At 36.0% G+C, this 11,689-nt stretch overlaps 1 protein-coding gene across 1 annotated transcript; it reads right to left on the bottom strand.

Annotated features, from left to right (window-relative positions):
* Nucleotides 1–1,888: 1,888 nt before the first annotated feature.
* On the bottom strand, nt 1,889–11,622 carry LOC138312146 (uncharacterized). The gene is made up of 3 exons (XM_069253170.1): nt 11,556–11,622; nt 10,631–10,882; nt 1,889–2,661 (listed from the first exon to the last, which is right to left on the bottom strand). The coding sequence occupies exons 1-3, from the start codon at nt 11,620–11,622 to the stop codon at nt 1,889–1,891; spliced, it is 1,092 nt and encodes a 363-aa protein (XP_069109271.1).
* Between the last annotated feature and the right edge of the window lie 67 nt (nt 11,623–11,689).

Genomic DNA, 11,689 nt, shown 5'->3' with positions numbered 1-11,689 from the left:
AAGATTATTAAGTACTGGGGAGGTGAAGTCCCGCCATACACTGCCCGACTTAATGTCGGAGAAAAGGATTTTGAACAAGCGATGGACCCAAGCTTCTGGCCTGAAAATATACTCGTAAGTGAATGGGAACATCGCGATCGTTTCCATGGAAATTCGCGCCAAAATAAACAATCATCATGGTAGTGAGACCAGCATACCAAAATCGGATATGTTTACTGTTTGTAAACCTACTCACCTGGAACATACGGGGTATAATGTACGGGACCCCGTTGCTCTGGAAGCTGTTGAATGATACAGACATTGCCGTCATCACTGAGCACTGGCTTCTGCCAGAGCAAATTAACTTTCTAAATACCATTGACAACCATTTCAAAGCCTTCGGAGTGTGTGATAGCCGTATACCGTTAGAACCCGAAAATAGGACAACTAATCGTGGTTTCGGTGGAAGTGATATTCTATGGAGAAGCGGAATAAATGTGTCGCCTATACTGGACGAAGGGAATGATAGAGTTATCTGCTGTTCCATTGAACTTCGTGACAAATCATGCATATCTTTAATAGGTGTGTTAATGCCATCTACAAATATCTCTATACAGGCATATGTAGATACATTCAAATGCATATCTGATATCTATGAACGCTACTCCGAACAAGGTTATGTGATTGTCCTTGGTGATTTTAATGCGCAAATCGACCGATCCTTTGGGTGCAAAAACCACAGTAAAGAAAACAACAGAGGAATTCTATTACAGAGTTTTATACGCGAACGAAACTTGGTCTCTGTAAATTTGTAAGACATGGACAAATGGCGGGACATCTACTTTTGTCTCCAAAGACGGACATGCATCTTTAATAGACATTATCTTAATGGAAAATTGCAAAGTTGATTGTGTGCAGGAGTATGACCATTACCTAAACGTGTCTGATCATTTACCTGTATGGATGCGCTATACACTTCCCCACGTCATTCAAAATAATCATAAATGTAGCATATACTCCGTCAACTAAAAGAATTGTACGCCGACACAAAGTCGGGCTACGACAAAAGTATTAACAAGAAAATTTGTCAAAAACAGGCGCTTTTCTCAACGTCTAAAGATATCAACTTCCTTGAAAAGCAGTTCAAGACTTTACTTAATTGCATGTAACATACGGAAACTTCCGCACGTTTTGTCACGAAGTAAAGATGACGAAAGAAAATGAATTTCAGAAAAGGAATTTAATGATGATAACTTTGACTTGACGGATGGCTATTCTGGAGTGTCCAGAATATAGCCGTTGTGTTCCGTACAAAGTCGGAGACCTAACTGCTTTACAAATAAAATATTTCATGCTTAAATAATGTACATACAATAAAATTACAGAATTATGATTGACAGATATCGCTCATTGGCAGATTAATCAGCCGTGGTCAGTGTCCTTTAGGCAATTAGGATGGCCGTGACATTAATCCGGTTACGTAATAGAATGGAACTTAAAATCTTTCAGAAAAGGTATCAAAGTAAATTGCCAGAGGATATACACAGTTATCACACATAAGGATTTTATCTCAAATGTCACAAACGTAAATATGATCAAGAATATAACCTTAGGAATGTCAAAATTACACACAATAGTATTAACTGATAATTGATGTTAAAATTTAGCAACTATTAACGCAAAGTTCAAAGCACTTTAAAATTTATCACAAAATTCTTTGTGATAACTTCCTTCCGCTCCGGGAAAGACGCGTCCCGCGTCTTAATTAAACTGTCCTCTGTTTTGATGGAGTCTATTCGCTCGGTTTTCATAGGAAATGTGTGGTCGCTGGCGTCGTGAATTATTTTGTGGTTGGTTTCGTGGTCCGGGAAAAGTATTCGGTCTGGTAGTATTTGGAGCGCTGTAGTAACTAAGTTGTTTTTGGAGGCTTGTGATTATGTTTTGTTTCTGTTTTTAATTCCTCGTCCTTCTCCGAAATTTTGAACTTTAAATTCGCAATCTGTCGTTGTGTCTGTTCTTTTTGTTTCGCGGTTGTTTGTAATGTACTGATTGTTTCGTCTTTGCTTTTCATAATTTTCTTTCTGTTGTCCAATGCTTTTTCTAGTTCCTTAATTTGAGACACATAATTGGTTATATTCACATTTTTGGCGCGTGCACATTCCTCTTCTAGAATTTCGTTTGATCTTTGTAATTTTGCACACTTTTCTGATATTTTGGAGATGGTAATTTTGGTACGAACAAGTTTTGACTGTAATGAAATTATCTGGTTGTTGTAGTTAGAGTCTTTCTGGAAATCGTTTTGAAGTTCACTATTTTCAATGTCACTGAATGGAAAAATACACAATACCTTTTTGGTTTCTCGGAATTTCCTGAGACGTTCAGAATCTCGCCGCCGTTTAGATGTTGACTTGGCCTTTTTCTTTGGTGCAGTGCGAATAACGGACTTACTGTCCGAAGAGTTTTTTCGGGACAGGAACAGGATGGATAGGCAGTTGTCGCTGACTGGTCCAGGGATAATATCCTGTTGTACCAACATTTGTAGTACAATGTCCGGTTCGATTAAAACACATTCTCGAAAAGTGGCCAATGTTTCCACATCGGAAACAGTAACATCCGTTTGCTGGACAACACATCGGATGGTTTGGGGCGAAGTGGCCTCCACATCTATAGCATAATGCCATCCTGAATGGTTACAGTCAAAACGTTACCCTGGTTAACTCCAAAGTATGGCGAACACAGTCTTGGTTAAAATCCAGTCCGTGTGATTCCGAATAGAGTTGGTCCTTCTTTGAGTCACTCGCGGGAAATACTTGCTTGGCAGTTGAGGTTTCGGGAAAGCGTACCCAGCGTAGAAGTGGGTACTACCAAGATTATCTCCACCAATTAACATACGGAAACTTCCGCACGTTTTGTCACGAAGTAAAGATGACGTAAGAAAATGTTGAAGTTGAACTTTGGAATTTAATGATGATAACTTTGACTTGACGGATGGCTATTCTGGAGTGTCCAGAATATAGCTGTTGTGTTCCGTACAAAGTCGGAGACCTAACTGCTTTACAAATAAAATATTTCATGCTTAAATAATGTACATACAATAAAATTACAGAATTATGATTGACAGATATCGCTCATTGGCAGATTAATCAGCCGTGGTCAGTGTCCTTTAGGCAATTAGGATGGCCGTGACATTAATCCGGTTACGTAATAGAATGGAACTTAAAATCTTTCAGAAAAGGTATCAAAGTAAATTGCCAGAGGATATACACAGTTATCACACATAAGGATTTTATCTCAAATGTCACAAACGTAAATATGATCAAGAATATAACCTTAGGAATGTCAAAATTACACACAATAGTATTAACTGATAATTGATGTTAAAATTTAGCAACTATTAACGCAAAGTTCAAAGCACTTTAAAATTTATCACAAAATTCTTTGTGATAACTTCCTTATATCATAAGGAAAGACGCGTCCCGCGTCTTAATTAAACTTTAAAAATTCTTTGTGATACATATATACATGCTTTAAATTAATAAGCGAACAACTTACGTGTATGGATTTGTACCTTATACGGTCCAATCCAGTATTCCATTGATACTCCAGGGTTTCTAAGAGATCATATACTATCTTACACCCTTGGACTATGTTTTGTTTTACTCATAGTTTTAAAACTGGAGGCAACAGAAAAAAAGTAACATTTTCATCGTTTGATGTACGTCAAAAGAGTCGTATGACGGTACAATGTGGGTTGGCTGATGTTGCTTTGAAGTTGGGTGTCGTCGCTCTCCCTGTAGTCTTAAAAGGAAATTTTTGGTGGAACTGTGAATTGGTTCACATTTTATTGTTTATTCTAAGACAGCTGCCTCGAGTTTTTACTATGAGGTGTAAGAATCGTATTTGATCGGAACCACTGTACTGGGAGTATCAAGTAGTGTAGTCGAGTATGCTTCAGTGACTAATTTTCACAGGAGCAGCAGAAGGTTTTGCTACGGGACTGCTCCTGGCCTTTTTCGGAGCAGCTGCAAATTCCTTACCCCCGTTAAGCAGGTTTAGTTCTTGTCTTGTGATCTTTGGTCTACACATCAGTCTAGCTAATTCCGGTACAGTAGCATCACGAATCTGCTGTAGACCATTTCCTAATTAATAACATCTTCTTCTCACACTGAACCAAACTTTAGACTTGGTACCTTTCTTTCTTGGTTTGGCGCTCTCAAAACAAGATTGACTCAGTGATCTCAGCATCATGCCACATTTTTGTTCTGAAACTCTTTTTGACCTTGCCCTGTCTTTTTCTTTCGATATCTGTTTGAACGGCTTGAACTTTCCTCCTTATATCTATAGCATACATCCGATTGGCGACAGTCGGATGTGCTGCCCAAGTCCAATATTGGATTTAACGGCTTTGCAACCACTCGCATTTAAATATCTATCTAGGATTGGTGGGACTGGTGGTTCGTCCTTTGAAATTACCGGATTATTGGGGGGCATTCTCCTTTCTGTTTGGACTCGATAAGCTTGATGAGTTCCTTGGGACTTACCAACATTCTCCCAAAACATGAAACCCGCATTTTGTGCGAAAAGTTGGAATGGGTACAAACGCTATCGAAAGTATGTTCCCTTCCGTTTTTAAGATATCCTCCATGTCTTGAAGACGGATGGTAATCCACCAGAATATAGATGTGGGTTCATTTCATCAGGGTCATATGCTTTACATTCCGAAGGCAACTCCTGTGTGCCCTAAGGTTATTGACAAACACAAATCTATTCTTTTTACTTCATTTTTTTTTTATCATGATATAAATATATGGCATAAGAAATCTAAGTCAACTTCTGATTTTCTAATAGAATGTATGAATTTTTGATCTAGAAAATTCAAAACTTCAAATCCACTACCCTTTACGAACAATTCCTCTATCAAGTTTTGTATTCAATATCCTAAGATCCTAAATCAACTTCAAGAATAACCCGTATTCAAGGAATTCAAAAATACAAACATAGTATTACGGCACTGCCCCTTTTGGCCAGTTACTACCACCTTAGAACTGTGTAACCATTCATAATTACATGTAACACATTAAACATATAAACTTTTGATAACTTCCTTCTGTTAACCGTTTTCATATTGCGTCCCCAGCTGTCGATTAATTAAACTTGAACTCGGAAGGATTGTTTGTAAATGCATATTTAAATGCTTAATTAAAGCGAACAACTAAACCAAATGCCTCCTTAATAAACTTTTCAGATTACCTACGATCTCTACAGCTTTGACCATATCAAGAAAACACAACAGAAAAAGCTCTTAGTCATTTGATGTAGTCAAAAGTCTTCATATCCACTCTACAATGTTCAACTTTGCTCTTTTGAAGTTGGGTCGTCGCTCTTGTCTGTAGCTCGAAAACGGAAATTTTTGAAAACTGGTCATTGGTCAAGTTTGGACTTACTAGAAGCGTGCCTCGGTCTAATATAATCCAAGCAAAAGACTTAATATATGATCCGAACCATTTGTATTTCGAGTATTCAAGTAAAAAACTCAATTAATTATATCTCTATTTTTCAGAGCAGCATGTGAAGGTTTAAAATGAACAGGCTTTTTGTGTTCTTCACCTCTTCACCTACCTAAATCTTGTCAGATTAAACTTACATACATACACCGCTTTTGACCTTTAATTTATTCTTGCCTTTCATGTCTTTTTTCTTTCGATATCCGCTTTTTGTGTTCTGATTTTGAAAACCCCCGCCCCCCCTTTTTTTTTTCGATTGTATTGTACAGGCTTGAAACTCGCACTTATATATAGCAACATCCGATTGGCGGATGTTCGGATGTTGCTTGCCCAAGTCCTAATATTTGTATATTGAAACTATGCTTGCAATTCACGCCATTAAAATTACATGCTAGGAATGGTTTGTGACTGGTGGTTTCGTCCAGCATTCACTGGATTTTGGGGTCAATCACCTTTCTGTTTGGATTCGATATGCTTGATGAGATCCTGGAGACTTACGAAACATTTCCCAACATGAACCTCATTATGTCGCGCTTTGGAATGGTTACGCTATCGAGTATGTTATCCTTCCGACAAGATAATCCTCCATGTTCTATGGTATCCACAGATATTGAGGGGGGTGTCTTCATGGTCATCATTGCTAGTTTCCGAAGGCAACTCCTGTGGCCTAAGGTTATTGGACAAACAACAATCTATTCTTTTTAAATATTTTATGCATGAAATACAATAAATAGTAATAAAGCAACTAATTTCTCAACTTTCTGATTTTCCCTGTTGTTGTAATGAAATATGAACTCAAATTCAATTCAAATCACTACCTTACGAACCAATATCTATCAAGATTTGTGTATATACTAGATCCTAGAGAAACCCGTATTGTTTTAGGAAAATAAACCACTGCCCTTTGGCCAGTTCCTTAGAGCAGTATGTAAACCATGTTATAATTACCATGTACACATTAATACATTATAATCGTTTTATTAAACTGTTAACCATTTTCTAAATATTGATGCTGTCGATCAATTGTGGGAAGGATTGTTGTAAAAGAGAAAAATATATAAATATAAACCAAATTCTTTATACGTTTCATTAAACGCTGTTAGATTAAAATAATTGTTTTGAAATTTCGCTTGTATCATTTTTATAAAAAAACTATGCAGGCAGTCTCATCTCCACGGATGACGTTTTTAAGGCGCGCATTCCGATATACCGTTCGTTAATTTGCTCGAATCGAATTTTGGTGAAACATGATTTAGGATTAAGATGAGAGTTTCTTACTTCGCCGGATCAAACTTCATTTTAGAGCATCACAAAAACACTATTATTCAGGGCTGAAAGTCAAGGTCATATTATTGGTTAACTAACGTTCAAAACAACTGGCCATTACTCTAGGTCTTAACTTGCATGGCAATGACGTTAATGACCAGCCACCCAAATCGCCAAAAAAGTCATCTATGACAATTTCTATTTTATTTGAAAAACAGTATTTATGTAATCAGAGGATTATATGTCTCTGAATTTATGCATACAATTGAGTCAATATTACAATGCATACAAATTAATTAGAGCAATATATAACGGTATACTGCATATGTACATAGTAAATACGCATTATTATAATGCACCGGTACGTCACTTCACAAAAAAAGACGATTTTTAATTTAGCCGACGAAAACATTGTATTACAAATAAGTTCGTAATGTCAATCTCTATTACGAATAGCTCTATAATCATCCTAACCTAAGTCTATTTCTAAAAGCGTATCCAGAGCAACCTGTTAATTTGTACACTGAGATCTACTATGTACACGTACGTAAAATATAACTAAGCTTATGACGACCTACGTACACACTTGTAACATGTTATTACATACGTGTCTTGTAGCCTGCTTACTAGTCCCGCCTATTTCACACAATTTGAAGTAAAACAATGTTGAATATATCCGTTTTATATAATTTTAAATGATTGAACTTGTGCTAAAACGAACGTCTAAACCAAATACATTTAGTGCTAATTCTTCAGAAATTGATGAGAAGTTTTTATTATGCATCGATACTATGGTACGCTCAAGAGACAAATTCTCAAGATTGAATTTTCAATGCATGTACAAAAATTGAATAACTTATCACAGATGCTTGTAAAGCTTAGTAAAGGTATTATATTTTCAGTGGAAATAAATAACCATTAATTCCATCTTAAGTGAATTTTCCAGCGGCCGCATCGTTGTACCTTTCGAGGTCATAATATCACCGTAATCTCGCGTTCCATCATCCCATTTATATGGAAGGTGGAAGGTTATTGTCAGATCTCACACAAGCAAATTACATCGAGTATTTTAAGTAGTTATAGTTAAAAAATTTATAATCTATATATCTACTGCAGCATAGATTACATAATTTGATTTAAATTTGGATTCAACATTCACCCAATGTCGCTTATACCTCCATGATCTTGATCCTGACGTTACTATAAACGGGCAAAATGAAACGTTAACTTCATTATTAATACTACATTAGAAAGTAACGGTCCGCGATTTTACTTGAGGATTTGTGGGTTTTGAGTAGGTCAAAGGTAAAAAAATCGCGATTATTTCTTTCCAAGAAAAACCAGTTTTCACAAAATCTAAAACTGATTTGTAAAGGGTTTTTATCCTAATGCGCATTAACACAGAATGTATTTTTAATGAAAGATATTAACCTAAACTGATAAATAATTTCAGCTCTGACATACATAAAAAACGACTAATTTTTGAACGAAAAACATAGCAAGTGTTATTCATTTGATGATAGATATTCTAAAATATAAATAAAAATACATGATTGTGAATTTACGTTACCACTAAATCTTGACTTATGCCAGATTCTAAATATTTTTCAGTGATCATTTATCATAAACAAAATCTTGAGCTATATAATATGATTCACTTTCCGAGCGGATTTATTCAACGAATATCTTTGGCAGAATTTAAACTGCATTTACGGCACTTTTTAACGGACGTTTTTTTCGACGGAAACCTACTGTACGGGGGACCAATTCAATTTTAGCACACCAAACTTCTTTAAGTTTATATTGAACGTAATAAAAGAGAAATCAACTGATTCTGATTGATATATATATTTCGTTCTACGAGGTAATATATAAGTTCATCTGACGCCTTCAATACTTGGTCGATGAGACGTAAACAAAAGTCATACACGTACAATGTTACCGATTGTCGAACGTGGGAAGGTGTTAAGAAGCTATTCTATGGAACATTTTTCAATAGTATGTTACAATCATAAACTACAGTTGGAGTACACACTGAGTAGCCCTTATTATAGGTGGTGCATAATTTTGGCTTATATAGAATGATCGAAACATTGTAATACTCCTTGAGATGAAGAATTTCTAAAAATAGAGACCTAGAAGGCATGGTGCACCTATTGATTCTATGCTGGTTGAATTGGTGTTTTTTTTCTGTTGTTAATTTTTGTATCAATATTTTTTCTGTAAGGAATTGATAAGTTGCGTTTTGGTTTAGATTTATCAATAACGAATATTCTGTGTTCATTATACATTATTCAGTCTTTAGTCCCATTTTCCACTATAGTTTTTTATGCCGAAATGGTGAGTTCATGTGATTCTGTTTGCAGAGCATGCCAACTATTTTGTAATAGGAAATAGGAGCAGGGTGTCAAGGGGGCGGGCAGTGCCCCCCATGTCAGGCTAGCAAGGGCGAAAGCCCTGGTGGGTGGTCCTGGTGGGGCGCTGACGCCGACGATAATATAGAAATTAACATACTAATCTAACTCAAACATGAAATAAAAAGAACCATTTGGTTTTTATTTTTCTTTTAAACTCTGACAGGTGTAAGTTTTATAATTGCACAGTTTTACCTCTGAAGGTGTGTAAAACAGTTTATTTCGATGGCACAGATACTACTATTAACAGGGCCTTTCATAGGTTCCCTCTCTGAATAGTTATTACTTAGGCTAAGCCTTATCAAGGTTGCTTTCTTGGCTATCTTTTATCAAGAGGATGTAGAAGGTTTTTAATTTCAATGCACACTCTCGCTCTTGCTGTTCAATGGCAAAACCTTGTGTGTGGACTAAGGCACCCAGAGTAAACCTGTTTTCATATTTGGCCTAAATTCTTGTTTTTAGTTATTTGTTACTAAGCAGAAAATTCATTTCACAAGTCTGTGTTTGACCATAGCTGTTTAATAGAATTAATTAATCACCAAACAAACAAAAAGAGATTGCAAAAAACATAAAAATTGTCAATAATCCAATCAGATAGTAAAAGGCTACCAATCTCACACAATGCCCTGGGGTAAGGGCTAAATTGTACCTGCTGCCCCTTTGGATCACCACATTCTATTCTTCCTAACTGAATTCTTTTTCCTTCCTAATGCATTGGTTCGCCTCAGGCCATTGTGTGGTCAGTAAAAAATTGGTAATTTCTGCTCCTGCCTAGGCTCAGCAAAAAAAGGAGTGGGAACGATTTCCAGTCATAGGGTGTATCAGCTGTTTGCTTGGTGTCTTCGGCGGCAATTTTGATACATGCTAAAAAAGTTCCACTATCCATTCTGTCTGAATCCAAAATGTCTACACGACTTACAGTTGGGAGGCATCCTACTGACCTCAATGGAATTGCAAAAACTCCTCTTCTAAATCATTGAAAGATTCCCCCACAATGCCTGCCAGAACTGGGAAACCTCTGAACAAAGAAATTCACTGCATTAAATTCTATGTCTTTTCTCTGGGTAATATCTGCTACTTTAGCATTTACTAATACCTCATCACCAAATGGGAAATTCTTACACATGTATGTGCACACAGCACAAAAATAAGCTCTGACTGCCTTGAAAAATGCATCAGTGTCAAGGTTAGGATTGTCCTGTATGAATTGCACGTGCTTCCACACCAATAAAAAGGTTACTGTCCTCTCTTTCTGATTATCTCTGTCTTTAAAATTTACACTTTCTGGAGATCCAATCAGAACAGTTGGCTTTCAAACAAACCTAGTAAGAATGCTTTGTAACAATCCCTGCAGCACACTGTGCAAAATATGAATGCAGGGTTTTTCATTTTGCAAAAGCTGATTTGCATTGTCAAACACAGGAATAACTGCTTTCAAAAATAAACAGTAAAGTTTGAAATTCCTACTTTTGAAGTTTTCATAAATAGATTTTGCCTTTTTAGCAGCAAAATTTGGCTCAGATTTCTGTGAAGTATTATCCATACTATCAGTCTGCTTCTTGCTGTCAGATTTGTGTGGATTTCTTGAAGTTGTCTCCCCTTTATCAGGCTGCTTTTTGCTTTGGTTACTATCAGTTTCCTTTGAGAATAAGAAATCTAACCCTCCTTTTGATGAAGATGCTGTCTGGTTATCAACTTTTTTGGATGACACTTTCTTGGCTGAAGATTTAAAAGAATTCAGTGAGTGGTACCCATTGGCTCAACATTCTGTTTAGGCATATTCCTAATGAGAGCCATCTGGTTGAAACATGCTTTAAGATTTTTCGTACTTCCACATCATTAAGTTTTTGTAAATTCTGAAGCACTTTTTGTCTTTTAGAACTTTTGTCCAAATAATAATACACCTGTATCAGTTGGTCTTCAATTGAAAGAGGCAGGACATTTGCACCTTTTTCCGCTGCTAAGTGTATAAGATGACAAGGATAGCCTGAAAAAGAAAAGTGTGCACTTTATACAAAATATTTTATCTATTAACATGATTAAGTCAGAAATTGTTAAACAAAAAATGACATTAACACCAACTTAGTGTTTATTTATCAAAATATTTCACATACACATGCATGTATACAAATATATATTTGATTTATTAAATAAACTGTTACTATAATAGTGTGAATCTGTATGTTGGACTTTGGTTTGAGATCCAATATGTAGACAATAAAAATTATAGTGCAGAAACAGAATTCCCACCAAATTTTAGACAGACAGAATTCCTACAAAATTTTAGACAGACAGATGGAAAAAACAAACAAAATTCAGTAGTAGTTCACCACCATACAAAATGTACTGCAGTAACACAACGTGAATGTTGATTTTTGCTTGTGACACTTACCTATAAAATATATATTTTCATTTTCCTTCTTCACAAAAGCCAGTACTCCCTTGTGTACTCCTGTCATGACTGATGCATTATCTGCAGCGAAACTTAGGCAATTGGACCATGGGATTGCTTTTTCCTTTAGTTCA

This window comes from Argopecten irradians, unplaced genomic scaffold, assembly GCF_041381155.1.
Source record: "Argopecten irradians isolate NY unplaced genomic scaffold, Ai_NY scaffold_0224, whole genome shotgun sequence".
In the NCBI taxonomy this organism is placed as follows: domain Eukaryota; kingdom Metazoa; phylum Mollusca; class Bivalvia; order Pectinida; family Pectinidae; genus Argopecten; species Argopecten irradians.
Note: the sequence above shows the minus strand (reverse complement) of the source record. Positions and strands in the feature narration are given on the sequence as shown.